Genomic DNA, 16,574 nt, shown 5'->3' on the forward strand with positions numbered 1-16,574 from the left:
AGTCTTACATTTCCTGTCATAACTTTTTTGGGAGATTGTTGCAATCATCTGATTTGAAATTACATGAAAAAATTTAGTTGTAGTGCTTTCAATATAGCAAAGGGAGAATATAATTTACAAATCACTCCTTTTTGTTTTTAGTTGTTTTAATTTTTCATACTGTCCCAACTTTTTCAGAATTGGGGTTGTACTCCAATATCATATTGGATCACAATTCTTTATTGGTGCATCCCTCAAAAGAATCTAGTTAAAAATAATCAAGGCATTGTTTTCCACACTGCACAATTTAAAATAGTGAATTATTTTATTTTTATTTAATATTTGAATGTTATATTGGTAACTAAATCATCACAAACATATGTTGTGAATATGTTTTTCTGAGATATCTTCAGATAAAACTCTGAAACTGGATTTAATTTATTGAAATCAAACCAAAACAGCACATTATTCTTTAAAGGGCCTATAATTTGTTTTTGCCATTTTGTTTTGTTTTACCTTTTATTAGACATAAGTAGAAGGAAAAACCATCTGCGACCCTAACCTTTAATGAACACAATCAACCTTGTGAATTTATAGCAAATGTCAGCTTTAATCTTGTTTTTTCCCCCAATTATTTTTAACAACCACCAAAAAATGCAATTGGGCGAAAGATACATAAAAATACAAAACGTCCACCACAAGATGAGCCAAGCTCATTTTAACCCCTGAAATCCTTTCAGGATCTCCTTACACAGAATCATGTGTGCATGGTACACTCCTACATTTGTACTTTCAACGAATGTTAAAATTTTCATTATGCTTTACCGTACAGCAAATTTGAGGCTAAGCAAAAGCACACAAGTGAGAGCCACAGTGAACAAACAAGGTTCAAAGTTGGGACAACACCATGACTATCATGATTTTTATATCTTCTTCTTCAAGAAGGCTATCTATGTCTCCTAGGTGAACTATCCCTGCTTCTCTCCTCTTTTCTCCTAGACTCTCTATATCTGTCAGAATTTCTGTTCTCTTTGTCCACCCTCTCCATGCCTTTTCTGTACGAGTCCCTGAAGTCGATGTCCTTGCGGCTCCGCTCTTGTGACTTTGACCTCTCTCTGCTTCTCCGCAGAGGTTCCTTCTCTCTACTACGCCGTCTATCTTTGTCCTTGTCCACCTGGGAGCCGTTTTTACTGCTGTGACGACTATACGAGTCATTCTGTCTGTCCTCATAGTCCTGTGCATTCCTGTAATGCTGCTGGTCCTTATGTCCTCTTCCACGCTCTGGTTCTTCACGCTGTTGAGTAGGGGGTGAGTCCTCATGTCCCCGACGGCGGGAATCTCTGTGGTGGTTGTCAGATTTGCGACGGTCCTCCAGGCTGCTATCTTGTTGCTGATTCTCGTGTCTCTTGCTGGGCCGCTCGTCTAGAGGTGATTTCTGGTTAGCTGCCTTTCTGGAGCTCTTATTCTCCTTGTACTTGTCCTTCTTGCCTGACAACTTCTTGTGCTTCGAGTCTGCATAGGAAGAAAAGTATGTAATCACTACTCTAATGAAGTATTCAGGACCAAACAGGCATCAAAATCAGCAGATTTGGAGATTAGTTCATGAACTATTTTATTGTTAACTGGTCAACTGGATATTGCAGCAGCAAAATTAACAGTAATTTTGGTTTCAGATCTCTTTTTTTGTTCACTTTAGATGTAATAAGATACGTCCACTTTTTATTCACAATTATTTATTGGAACCTACTTAAATATTATTGGAATATTTAAACAAATATTATTATTATTAATTATAAACTTTTAGAAATTATTATATTGTAATGTACATTCAGACTTGCCTTTTTAACTTTAAAACCCTCAGACTCTTATTTTGATGGTTAGAATACTCCAAGAAGCCCTTTGAGTGCGTGTGCCTCGTTTACAGTAGTTTAATAGTCCCTTCGCTGAGCTCCGCCCCTTGGTTACGGTTGCCAGCTCTGACAAGCTCTGCAGAACTCCCCATTAGAATGAATGGGAGATTGCCACAAATGATGAGGTTTTTGTCAAAATATTCTCATTAATGGATGTTTTTTGTAAAATAAATTGTTAAATTACACAATAATTTGATTATAAACTGTGGAGACGATGAATCAGAATCAAGGCAAACGATTATTACAGTCACTCGAAAAGAGAAAAACATTTAATAGCAAGTATACATCTAATAACATTAGCGCAAGTGAACAGCTGTTTATAACATCTCATAAACACACAAATTTTGATGCTGTGAACTCTTATTTACCATCGCTTTTACTATGAATTGAATCAATACACAACTAAATTAACATTCAGTTAGTAACATGCAGATGTTACATGTTAATTTTGGAATGAGGGCTGACATGGTTTAATCCATAACATGCTCTTCTCCAGATTAATTTAAAGAATTTTATTTTATTTTTAAAAGAAAGAAAAACACTGTGTGTATCCTCTCTGGATATCTCGTGGCATTATTATAAATGACCTGCCAACAACTAAATACATGCTTGGATTATTTCTATAAAATCAAGTACTCAAACACACATTACTTCCATAGGCTTTCATTGGAAAAAAAAAAAAGCTATCACATGTCAGAGTAATGGCAGCAGGGCAACAGTTGCTAAGACAGGATTGGTCAGAAGTGCTTTTAAGGAGGGGCTTAGCGAAGAGTCAATTCAATTCTTATTCAAAATCTGGAGAAATGCTTCTACGGTGCCATTCTCGATGCATGTACAGACAATAACTATTGAGCATCTACATCTGAGATGTTGTTTGTTTGTGTTGAGTGCTCACATTGTGGGACGCTTTGAGATCTGATAACAGCAGCTCATGCAATGAGTGTGTGCTACAGCGCGCATGCAGCCTTTTGCACTTAAAGCTTTTGTTCGTCTTCAAAAGACTTTCAATAAAATGCATTATGCATAAGAGTCATATGGACTACTTTAATGGTGCTTATATGTGATTTTTGGAGCTACAGTAACGACAATGACTAAAACACAGTATCGGATATGGATAAGGCTTGTCGGACCGATACCTGATCTGGTTAAAAACATGTAACTTGTATCGAAGGCAATACCAATCCAGGTAGTGGATCGGTGCATCACTAGTTGAAAATTATCATGAAAATCTAATTACAACCATTTTGGTGCAAGAAGCCTTGACTAACATTGGACTTGAGGGAGGAAATGCAATAGAAATGGAGAATACGGCCCCTTTAATTCAAATCCCTTTATCCCAGGTTAATTAATACCTGAAGAGCTGCCACTGCTGGAGGAAGAATCAGAGTCACTGGACGAATCAGAATCGCTGCTGCCACTGTCAGACGAGGAATCTGAGGATGAGGAAGAGTCTGAGGAAGATGAGGACGAATCAGATGACTCCACATCCAGTTTCTGGGTCATGATCATCTTAGGAGCATTCTTCAGATGTTCTCGAAGCTCATCCCTGATGAAGGACAGCAAAAAACCAACAGACACAGTTCAATGACAATTTGATGTGTCATTTTTTTCAATGTTAAAATACTTTCATCCTATCCTATTATATTATATGTTGATTTAAAAACGGGCAATTCTAAAACATTTTTGACACGTCTGAACATCCTAACATGTCCAACATAGTAAAATTAGCTCAATGGAGTAAATTGACGATTTGCTTGTCCAACCGACTGAGGGAGTGTTTTGGAAACCTGTTTGAAAACTGTAATTCCGTTTGGTGACACTAGTGGTGCAGAAAAGATCAACTTTTAATAATGACTACACTGAATGTAGCTGACCCCAAAGCAGAGATTCCAAAGGTACTTACGTAAGTCCTCCAAGACCAATAGATGTGAAGAAATTAATGGCAAATCTTGTGTTTCTTGGGTTGTCACGTGGGAACAGACCCTCGAAGAATGGCTGTAAAGTTCTAAGAAATAAACAATGAAACGGTCCATTTTGAAGCTTTGAGATTCAACAATGAATGTTTATTAACATTTTGTCTGATGAAATTATAGTACACACAGAGGAGCACTTACATGTCCTTTAGTCTCTCGTTCAGTTTAGGCAAACCCATATAAGCACAAAGCTCTTGGAACAAAATCTTCACAAAGATTCGACTGGAAGATGTCGTCGTGTCTTCGCTCATTCTTACACATTCAAGGACCTGGGGAGAAAACACAGCATTTATCTGCAAGGCCAAACAATTTCAGCCTAAAGCCAGATACATTAACTCATTAAAGATCAGCATCGGGAAACCAATAACATGTCCAGCTGTACTGAAGAGTTGTTTTCTATAATGAAATTACAGCTTGAGGGAAGCATTACTTTAAAGGCTACGTCTGAATGCCGATGCTGCTAATGTAAAGGAGGAAACAATTAGAGTAACTCACACTCCATGGAACGGAGTCTGTGTAGAGGAGATGAGCAAACATTCGGGCAACATTTCGCAGTTTGTTGGTTTCGAGACGGTGGATGGTCTCATACTGCTCCTGGAAGATGCCCTCAAAACTCTCCATATAATCTTTCTTCAACAGGCAGAACCTCTACATTTATATATATAAAAAAAAATATACATATATATATATATATATAAAATCTCAGATGAAGAAAGAAAAACAACTGCTGAAATCTCACAGCAAAATTGCTCATGGAGGTGGTTGCCACTTTAAATGTTATAAATCTAAACATAGACTAATGTTGTAAAGTCAGAATTTTTACATGAGTTCCCAATATGTAAAACACACCTACCACCCATTCATAATTCATAATTAGGTGTTTCTCTAACTTACTAGGAAACATTTTATATTTTGTACCCTTCAAAATCCTTTTATGTATAGATTGTATTGTTTTAGCCTTCACCCAGAGCCATACTTTCAATATTAAACTATGAAAATAGATGATAAACTATTGCATTTAAAACTATGATGATCTACTATAACCCTAAAATCATTTAAATATTTACTGTGAAAATTATTTCTATCCATATTTTTAAAATCACCACTATCCAACAGTTGTAGTGTCATTTTCCCATACCAAACAACTTTGACCCAATAAAGCCCCCCGTTCTAGTTACATTCATGAAACTACGTTGGAACTATCTGTGGTTGTCCTATGACATATACAGCTCAGTAGATTCTACAAGTTGTAATTACAGTAATTTCAACCAAATGTGAACACAACATAAGAGATAGAGAAGGGAAGAGATGGACTTACCCCAGCCAGGAGGCCAAAGAACTTCTCGTACGTTCTTTGCTGGGCACAACAGTCCAGAATCATATTGCACAGCTCTTTCTGTGGAGGCAACAGAGACATATTGGAATAAGAAATCTCAAACATGGACTAAGCATCTGGGGATGGAGCACAAAGAAGTGTGGAAATGATCACAGCAGGTTGAAGACAGTCAACCAATCTCAGCAATTCTCTACTTGTACCCTCTAAAACTCAATCAGCCAACTGATTTCATACCTTCATAACTTTACAGAGTAGGTCAAGAGGATCAATTTAATAAAATTAATTGGTGGAAAAATAAAAGTGGATAAATTATATAGTATTTTGAGCAAATATAAGTTTGACCCACAATCGATTTTTACCAAGTTCTAAACCTAAAATGTGAAAAGGGTCCATTACCAGCAGTTTGAGTAGAAATGGAGCTAAACTGCAGTTTTCCCGGACCAAGATTGAGCATTCTTTGATTAGATTCTAGTTCTAATGTTTACACTCCATGCCCACATCGGATGTAATGATCTAAAAACAGTTCCGGTAAAATCTCAGGGCTCTTTCCTTAAAGGGACGTTCACACCGAAAGCATCCATCAGCTGCACTTCCCCCTCAAATGAAACAGGAGGGATTACACACTCAAAAAAGCCATTTAGCTATTTCCTCATTGCACCGGCAGCTCAGCTGAGCACCAAAGGACTGCATAGAGACAACTCATCCAACATCCAGATCTGCAGAGTGATGGATGGTTATTCCCATCACTTCTCTAATAATGCCCCCTAATACTCCATCAGCCTATTGATTTCAAAACCTCATATCTTTCATAACCTAATTTCTTCACTAGAAGACAGACATACTCATGATCAATTTACAAATTAAACCTGGATGGGCTGCAGCCTGATACAAAATTAGAGTTGTGCTAAAAAAAAATGAGTTGGGTGAGGACAGTGGTGTGAAACAAGCTAGCGGATTGTGACAAATCTTGACCATCAAATTTTTAGTAACAACTGGGATCTGTTTTCAGTTTTAAAATGGCTATGTTTTATATCAGATGCAATTATCTATAACCTGGCCTATTTGACTGCTCGAGGAACGGAATTGAATAGCCCTGATTTATACAGCTGTCTTGAAATATCCATTCCATGCTTTTTTCTTAAGAGTGTTAAAACAGTGGAGTCCAGGCAGATGAAGCCTTGAACACTTGAGATACAATTGAGATGGTTTTATATATACATAAGGGCTGTCGATTTAACACATTAATTCAGTGCGATTCATTTTACAAAAAATAACACGTTATTATGTAATTAATCGCATGCCCACAGAACATAATAAGGAAGTTTCCTGAGAAACGAAAGCTTGTCGTACCACCTGTTTACTCCTGAGGGCAGTAAGTGAAATTTCAGCTGCATGAGCAATGCACAGTTTATACAGTGAAGAAAACACTTCAGCAGGCAGAACAACACAAACATGTGTTCAAAACACTCGGAGCGCAAATGCGATCTAAGGGATCTCAAGATGTGTTTAAAGATTGAGTATTAAACTATATTTAACTTGACCGAGACGTCTGACGTAGGTGTAAATTGACGGGCCCTTAAACAAGCCCTTATAATAAATCTCCAACTGATTGACAAATTCACTTGTGTAATGGATTGCTGTGAACTGTGTGCCAATGATTGACTTATGATCAAAAATATGGTAGTAAACAATACATTGTATTCTAAAGCCGCTTTTTGTATTGTCTTATCAATGATTACATCGTCTGCTACAAGAATGTAATGCATTTTAATTATCTGAATATTTTTATATATATATATATATATATATATATATATATATATATATATATTTTTTATATATATATTAAAATTTTAATATTTAAAGATAACTATGTATAATTATATATTGATATAAATATGTATAATCATTATATATTGAGTTATTGTTATATACAAATATTTGTATATGCGATTAATTAATCGGGACACCATGTAATTAATTCGATTAAAAATTTTAATCAATTGACAGCCCTAATATATATATATATATATATATATATATATATATATATATATATATATATATATATATATATATATATACACACACACACATACACTCACCTAAAGGATTATTAGGAACACCTGTTCAATTTCTCATTAATGCAATTATCTAATCAACCAATCACATGGCTAGGGCGGTATGGATTTTTTCTAACCGCGGTTGAAAAGCAAGATATTCACGCGGTATAGCGGTAAACCGCACTAAATACATTACATTGGATCAGAGAAGTCCCCCGACAGACTTTGGCGCACACATCAGAAGTCGCTTTTGATAGACAGACTTTAAATATTGTCACCTACATCCGAAGAAAAAAACGAGCACAATTTTAAATAGTCAAATTTTCATCAAGCAGTAATTTGGCATGAACTAATCACTGTATAGATTTCCTTATTTAAGATTATTCTCAGATACATTCGCATTGAAGATGGGTCAGACATGATTTTGACCACTTTATTAAGTTTTGTTTTGTAGAAAGCCTTTCTTTAACTTAAAATTTAGTTTTGTATAAATTGTATCTTAATTTTAATCACTGTTTCATTAACTAATTGCCTGGAATTAATAAATAAGAAGCAAATATAGCAGACATATAATCAGCAGCAGGACGTGGAAGCGCCGATGCGATCTCTTGCGCGTGAGCTCTCTCATAAATGAACCGAAACTCGGCGGCTAGGCCTACTGCCTCACAGACATGAGAAATAAATAGAAATCTTAAAATGCATTTTAAACAAAATTCAAAACAAAATGATAAAATTTTAGGCTACAGTAGCCTAGTAGTCAGGTTTGCCGATGTGCGTTACTATTTATTTATTTATTTTTATCCCTGTGCCTAATCGGAAACGGACTTCACTGCTGATATTCTGGGGATACAACATAGCCAATAGGCTATAGTCTACTAGGGACTTTAGCCTTTAAAATATCTTTGCTGCATTGGATCGGTCTCCTTTCTAGAACAGCCAAGAGCTTTCTAGCCTCGCGGCAGCAGCCTTGCATCACTCAGACCTTAAAACAGTCAGCGCCGCGGATGCGGTTTTGAAAATTTATCAAAAAGCGTTGGTGCGGACAGATGAGTTTTGTGATGCGGTTGCGGATTAAATAATAATAGCCCATCCGCGCATCTCTAATACAAATGGAATGTTATTATGTGTCATGGAACATTGCGCTCCCCAACTCGCGAAAGGTCGGATTTGCTCCATATTTTGATAAGTTTTGTTTAGAAAACCTTGAATCCATGTAGGCTAATATCATTAGACATAATCCATATCATTAGAATCAATGAATCCATGTCATTAGACACAATGAATCCATGTCATTAGACACAACGTGCACACATGTGCAGGCCAATGTTTTTTTTGTTTTTGTTTTTTTGCGGTGACGACGGTGACAAGCTCAGACCCGCGGTTGGAGTCACGTGACCGCGGTATTGCGGTAATGCGTAACCGTCCCAGCCCTACACATGGCAGTTGCTTCAATGCATTTAGGGGTGTGGTCCTGGTCAAGACAATCTCCTGAACTCCAAACTGAATGTCAGAATGGGAAAGAAAGGTGATTTAAGCAATTTTGAACGTGGCATGGTTGTTGGTGCCAGACGGGCCGGTCTGAGTATTTCACAATCTGCTCAGTTACTGGGATTTTCACGCACAACCATTTCTAGGGTTTACAAAGAATGGTGTGAAAAGGGAAAAACATCCAGTATGCGGCAGTCCTGTGGGCGAAAATGCCTTGTTGATGCTAGAGGTCAGAGGAGAATGGGCCGACTGATTCAAGCTGATAGAAGAGCAACTTTGCCTGAAATAACCACTCGTTACAACCGAGGTATGCAGCAAAGCATTTGTGAAGCCACAACACGCACAACCTTGAGGCGGATGGGCTACAACAGCAGAAGACCCCACCGGGTACCACTCATCTCCACTACAAATAGGAAAAAGAGGCTACAATTTGCAAGAGCTCACCAAAATTGGACAGTTGAAGACTGGAAAAATGTTGCCTTTTCTGATGAGTCTCAATTTCTGTTGAGACATTCAGATGTTAGAGTCAGAATTTGGCGTAAACAGAATGAGAACATGGATCCATCATGCCTTGTTACCACTGTGCAGGCTGGTGGTGGTGGTGTAATGGTGTGGGGGATGTTTTCTTGGCACACTTTAGGCCCCTTAGTGCCAATTGGGCATCGTTTAAATACCACGGCCTACCTGAGCATTGTTTCTGACCATGTCCAACCCTTTATGGCCACCATGTACCCATCCTCTGATGGCTACTTCCAGCAGGATTATGCACCATGTCACAAAGCTCGAATCATTTCAAATTGGTTTCTTGAACATGACAATGAGTTCACTGTACTAAAATGGCCCCCACAGTCACCAGATCTCAACCCAATAGAGCATCTTTGGGATGTGGTGGAACGGGAGCTTCGTGCCCTGGATGTGCATCCCACAAATCTCCATCAACTGCAAGATGCTATCCTATCAATATGGGCCAACATTTCTAAAGAATGCTTTCAGCACCTTGTTGAATCAATGCCACGTAGAATTAAGGCAGTTCTGAAGGCGAAAGGGGGTCAAACACAGTATTAGTATGGTGTTCCTAATAATCCTTTAGGTGAGTGTACATACATACATACACACACAGATCAGCCACAACATTAAAACCACCTGCCTAATATTGTGTAGGTCCCCCTCATGCTTCCAAAACAGCACTAACCCGCATCTCAGAATTGCATTATGAGATGCTATTCATCTCACCACAACTGTAAAAAGCGGCGGTTATATGAGCTACTGTAGACTTTGTTAGTTCGAAGCAGTCTGTCCATTCTCTGTTGACCTCTCAACAAGCTGTTTCCATCTGCAGAACTGCTGCTCACTGGATGTTTTTTTGTTTCTGGCACCATTCGTAGTAAATTCTAGAGACTATTGTGTGTGAAAATCCCAGGAGATCAGCAGTAACAGAAACACTCAAGCCAGCAAAGATGACAAAAAAATAAAAAAATAAATCTGGAGGTAGCATCCGTGATTTTCTCTGTGATTTATTAAGGTCTATCACATCACACTGTATTTGGACTCGGGAGCATGGTTTTAATCTGGAACATCTGCTATTTTTATATTGTGTTTGTTTTATGAAGTTACAAGCAAAAACTCAAAAATAAACCTGTTCAGAGTTGGTTATATTGCATATATATCTGCATTGAAAATCCCAGCTGCTAAGCTTTAAAACTACACCCATTTTGTGTTGGTAAAGCTAGTAGTTATTAATGATGTTGATTTTGTTTTCACAATGGAGCATCAAAAAGTATGCCAAAATATGTATTTATTATTGAAGCAACTCAAGAGCAAGCATACATTATATATTTTCTCTATAAACTGCAAACAATATGTATAATAATAAATATGTACCTAAATCATTTGTTCAACATACATATGGAACTGCAGCGTGATGGATAAGCTGTGATTGACACAAACTCGATAAAACCATTTCCCCATTGGCAGCCAGGTAATTTTCGAAAAGAGATATGAGGAAGAGCAAGAGGGAGTGTATGTGATGTGAAATCTGTAATCGTGCACACTGCACAGCAAGACTGTTTTTTCACAGATGACCTGCCATCTGTTCTGTAAAAATGGATAAAAACGATATAAAATACAGCCAAAAGCTAATGGCATATATATATGTTTATATATGCCATTAGCCTTTATTAAAGGCATAGTTCACCCAAAAATGAAAATTCCCATCATTTACTGACCCTTATGCCATCCCATATGTATATGACTTTTTCTTCAGTAAAACAAACTACTTTTTTTTTTTTTTTTTAGGATGGAATAGGACCAAACTGTCTGCCTACTTTCAAATGAAATTGGCAATGCTGTCAAATTGAACAAACAGCAAAAGGACTGAAAGCCAAACTCACATCGAGACAATCAATAACCACTTACACTCCCGTTCATGCACAACATAATAAAAGAATCGATAAAGGAAAAAAAAAATTGTAATATAGATAAAAACTTTAATTGAACTCATCATATCCTCAAAGCCCATAGTATCAAGGAATTAGAAGCTCAACCTCAAACAAACAGACAGACAGTCACATATCAGACGCAGGGCAGCTTTCCCCTAGTGCAATGGGTTCATGACCTCTCTTCATTCTACATGGATGAGTTCGGACTGAGTCTTGTTCACCTGATTCTTAAGGACAGATGGAGAAGTGTGGGAGAGCTCCATGCTGAAGATATCTGGCTACTTAAGAACAAGCTGGAAGTTTCAATCAATAATTCCAAGGTGAGAAGGTGCAGATGCAGAGCATTGTGTGGAAGAAATGTATTTTCCATTACCACTGATCGGGTGAGTACAAATAGCTATTTTTGCTATGTCAAGCATCACTATTACCATTTCTCACTTGAAGGGATAGTTTATACAAAAATGAAATTCTGTTTATGTACACACCCTCATGAAGTTCCTAACCTGTATGACTTTTTCAAAAGATATTAAGCAGAATGTTAGTTTGTCACTATTCACTTTCATTGAATCTTTTTTTCTACACAAAGTAAACAGCGACTGAGGCGGTCAGAACATAACTTTCTGCCTAACATATGCATTTGTGGTCCATGGAAGACAGAAAGTCATGCATGCTTGGAGCAATATGTGGCTTGTGCGCGTAAGCAACCTGTGGAAAATGGGTTGAATCTTCAGATGACAAGCAGCTAATACCTCCATATCTGCGAGTTAACGAAACCTCACATAAAACACGACACAATCGTGTACAGTGCAGCGTGGCTCTCTTACATTAAATGACGTGATGGATAACTAACTATTCAGTACGTTTCTGTTCACACATTACACGTTTGCAGAGAACGGTTGTGAGACCTGAAAATATGCGGGCGTTTACACTCGTAATTAACTAAACTGTGAGTGAACGTAACCGTATGAAGCACTCAAAAGAGGACTGACAACCGTATTCTGCTGCTGTGTGAATGTGGCCTATGATAAAACTTGATGGTGGGCTCTTTTGACTTGAGCACATAAGAAAACACGTAGTAAACCCAACAGCACAGGGACATCCTAACAACCACATAACCTTGAAATAAATTATTTTCCCATGTGCCGGTGTGTCTCACACAAGGTCGACCGCTCTTTCCTTTCAAAGTGTACTCTTATTACTGCAAAGCCAAAAGGATATCCGTATTCCTCTCTGCACTTAATTCATTCTCATTCATTGACAAATAATGGTAGCAAAAGCTTTTTGCAAAATGAATCCTCATTCGCTTAATGCTGTCTCTCTGCTAACTGAACGCAGAGTCGGAGAATGATTCAGTCTAATGTATTCAATCCATATGTTTGTATTCACGGTGACTGGGACTGGCAGAGGCCACAGAAATGTGGCTAAATAATGAACAGCCCATCTGTGAAACCCCATGATTCATTCCACACAGTAATGTGTTTATTGCTGACAAGACCCATAATCATACCATCAACTGTGCTGCCAGACAGCGGCTGCTATACGTCAATTGCCATTGCCTTTGCTAATTTTCATTTGCACCTCATCAAAAATTTGCACCATGAAATATTTTACGATCCTCTTCTGAAGGGCAACTTTGATGTGTCAGCACAATTTAAATGAATAAAAGCCTGGATATTAAGAGTCAGATTTTCTGAAGATGAGACAGGCAGTAATGTTTTCAACATTTCACTATAAACATCAACATATCTAGTTAAACCATTTCCATTTTTGCAGGGTAAGCTTTGGTCTTTACTTTCTGAGGGTGAAGAGAAATAAACCTCACAAGAATAATAAATGATCCTTATAGGCTGTATAAAAGTTAAGTTAAACAATGAGTCATTTAAGCTTCATGGATGTTAGAGTAGAAAGACACAATATTTAATTTGATTCAAACGAAAATGAGCCTGTGAGGGATAGAAGTTATTTTAATATACTCTTTTAGTTCCTGTATAATGTTCACGCTAAAAGTATTTTCAATGTTTCATAGGCTTTCTCTGCCTAATACCATTAAATGTAGTTCCTAAATTCTAAAATGCTTCGATGTAGATGCGGAAACTGGAAACCAAACATGTGGTAGACTTCTTGTTGCAGACTGTAAACAAGATCCACCCTAACAGCAACAGCTGCCAATCAGTGGATGCCTTGTGAGATTTAAAGCAACATTCCACCCTTTTAATAGTCATCTTTTTTTCCATGGCAAGCTAATGACATCATCCGGAGGCATTTTCCTTCAACAGAAAAGCTTATCTTTTTAATGACAGCCTAGGATTACAGCTGGTATGATGGTTTCCTTCTACTGGGTTACCACACTTATTGACAGATGAATGTTCATGGCTATACCTTGACCTTTCCAGACAAATGTGATTAATGGATTAGGATGTTAAATTCTGGATTAGGACTGTTTCTAACATCAAATAACTTAATTACCTTAAACACGTATTACAGCAGAGCACAGAAATTTCTTTGACTTTTAAGATTTTATTCATTTTCAGGACTTTTTGAGATTGAGATTTGAATGACTATTGAAAGCCTGATTTGTGAATCAGTCCAGTTCATTAAAATGGACCAACTAGAAAGAATGATTGGCTCACAAATCGGCAAGTTGTACTATACAAATAGCATCATCTAGAACACATAATATTATAGAGCAGAGAAAAACAAAAAAATAGCAAATTCACTATAGATAAATATAGAGATTTTAATAATTTCCATGAATTTTCGAGACCTAGAAATCACAATTGATAATTCCCTGGTACTCTATATCCAGGTTTTCCATGACAGTCCCTTTAGGAGCAAGGACAGCTCACTGGGTAGAAAATGTCACTTGACTGCCCAAGGACAGTTTATTCTGGTTCTATGTCTCAGGAGGAACAACGCAGTGGGTTCCAAGGACATAAACCAACATGTGCAAAAGGAACACCTGGCATAGTGTTATGCTGAAACAGACTCCAAACGAGGGACTGCGTTTGTTGTTTCTCATTAAAAGGAATTAACTTTAATGGTAAGCGTCCCACAGTTCATTAATCAAATGACAGAAATCAGGATGACATATCAAATCAGTCCAGAATATATACATTACCAGTCAAATATTTGGACACATCTTCACATTACTCACCATTATTACTATTTTCCACATTTAGAATAATAGTGACGTCTTCAAAATTATGAATTGACACAAATGAAAGTATGTGAATTATGTTCACAAAATCAATACTCTTATCTTTTAGATTCTGCAAAGTAGCCACCCTTTGCATGGATTCCACCCAGGATACTTTTTACACAATATTGAGTTCCCATGTATCCGCGGCACTTGTTGGCTGATTTTCATTCACTATTCGGTCCAAATATAGTATTATACACTCACCTAAAGGATTATTAGGAACACCTGTTCAATTTCTCATTAATGCAATTATCTAATCAACCAATCACATGGCAGTTGCTTCAATGCATTTAGGGGTGTGGTCCTGGTCAAGACAATCTCCTGAACTCCAAACTGAATGTCAGAATGTGAAAGAAAGGTGATTTAAGCAATTTTGAGCGTGGCATGGTTGTTGGTGCCAGACGGGCCGGTCTGAGTATTTCATAATCTGCTCAGTTACTGGGATTTTCACGCACAACCATATCTAGGGTTTACAAAGAATGGTGTGAAAAGGGAAAAACATCCAGTATGCGGCAGTCCTGTGGGCGAAAATGCCTTGTTGATGCTAGAGGTCAGAGGAGAATGGGCCGACTGATTCAAGCTGATAGAAGAGCAACTTTGCCTGAAATAACCACTCGTTACAACCGAGGTATGCTGCAAAGCATTTGTGAAGCCACAACACGCACAACCTTGAGGCGGATGGGCTACAACAGCAGAAGACCCCACCGGGTACCACTCATCTCCACTACAAATAGGAAAAAGAGGCTACAATTTGCAAGAGCTCACCAAAATTGGACAGTTGAAGACCGGAAAAATGTTGCCTGGTCTGATGAGTCTCGATTTCTGTTGAGACATTCAGATGGTAGAGTCAGAATTTGGCGTAAACAGAATGAGAACATGGATCCATCATGCCTTGTTACCACTGCACTGGGATGTTTTCTTGGCACACTTTAGGCCCCTTAGTGCCAATTGGGCATCGTTTAAATGCCACGGCCTACCTGAGCATTGTTTCTGACCATGTCCATCCCTTTATGGCCACCATGTACCCATCCTCTGATGGCAACTTCCAGCAGGATAATGATTCAAGCATGTCACAAAGCTTGAATCATTTCAAATTGGTTTCTTGAACATGACAATGAGTTCACTGTACTAAAATGGCTCCCAGTCACCAGATCTCAACCCAATAGAGCATCTTTGGGATGTGGTGGAACGGGAGCTTCGTGCCCTGGATGTGCATCCCACAAATCTCCATCAACTGCAAGATGCTATCCTATCAATATGGGCCAACATTTCTAAAGAATGCTTTCAGCACCTTGTTGAATCAATGCCACGTAGAATTAAGGCAGTTCTGAAGGCGAAAGGGGGTCAAACATAGTATTAGTATGGTGTTCCTAATAATCCTTTAGGTGAGTGTATATTATAGCATTTGTGACTGCGACATGAGCTTTCTGATCAAAAGGTTTTAACCTAAACAAATTCATTCAAGTGTGTCCAAACTTTTGAGTGGTAGTACACGTTTTATGTTACATTGTATGTTAATGTAACAGAGATGTCTATAAAAGCATACACTTTAATTGGCCACACAAAACCCTGGCCAAAATTTCAGATTCCCCAGTTTCAGATGTCTAGTTCCTATAATAACTTATTTATCAAACAGCAATGTTAAGGAAACCAGAGCAGCTCAAGTGTTTGCTCATGTGTGCAGAGACTGGGGAGTTTGAGCTGGGAGAGGACATACAGGAGCTGTTGCTGTGCAGGCTCAGGTGCGTGATGACGCAGAGGTCTGTGGTGGGTCTGGACATGAGCCAGGTTTTGGCAGCTCTGACTTCCAAGAACGCCCCACCGCCAGCAAACTGGCAAACACTAGCACTTCCTTGCATTGAGGTAATCATATAATCATCTATTTATAGCTTGATTTACTTGCTTATAGACTTCAACCATAAGCTCAAAATATTCTCATCAAATTGCTCGGCCTAAATTTTGTGTAAACAGAATGTAAAAAAATTAAAGATTTTACTTTCTTGGCAGAAATACCAGTGTTCGTAGAGCAGCAAAAGAACAGTGTTGAAGTTTTTGGCATTGGTTTGTAATGCCGAGTTTACACTACACGATTTTAAGCCTGATTTTCACTCGTCGACAGTTTTGTGGAGATCGCCGACAAAAGCCTGAAATCGTGGGCAAAACGGAGTTCGCTCCCGTGAGCGACGAT

At 38.0% G+C, this 16,574-nt stretch overlaps 1 protein-coding gene across 1 annotated transcript in view; it reads right to left on the reverse strand.

Annotated features, from left to right (window-relative positions):
- Positions 1–547: 547 nt before the first annotated feature.
- LOC127658883 (pre-mRNA-splicing factor CWC22 homolog) overlaps positions 548–16,574 on the reverse strand; it is a 49,767-nt gene continuing 33,740 nt past the window's right edge. Inside the window, exons 16-21 of the mRNA XM_052148423.1 lie at positions 5,181–5,258; positions 4,358–4,510; positions 4,004–4,131; positions 3,793–3,894; positions 3,242–3,435; positions 548–1,491 (exon numbers count right to left, since the gene is read on the reverse strand). Coding sequence (XP_052004383.1) covers positions 926–1,491; positions 3,242–3,435; positions 3,793–3,894; positions 4,004–4,131; positions 4,358–4,510; positions 5,181–5,258 — 1,221 coding nt within the window. The 3' untranslated portion in view covers positions 548–925. The remainder of the gene's footprint in view (positions 1,492–3,241; positions 3,436–3,792; positions 3,895–4,003; positions 4,132–4,357; positions 4,511–5,180; positions 5,259–16,574) is intronic.

This window comes from Xyrauchen texanus, chromosome 18 (genome assembly GCF_025860055.1).
Source record: "Xyrauchen texanus isolate HMW12.3.18 chromosome 18, RBS_HiC_50CHRs, whole genome shotgun sequence".
Lineage (NCBI taxonomy): Eukaryota > Metazoa > Chordata > Actinopteri > Cypriniformes > Catostomidae > Xyrauchen > Xyrauchen texanus.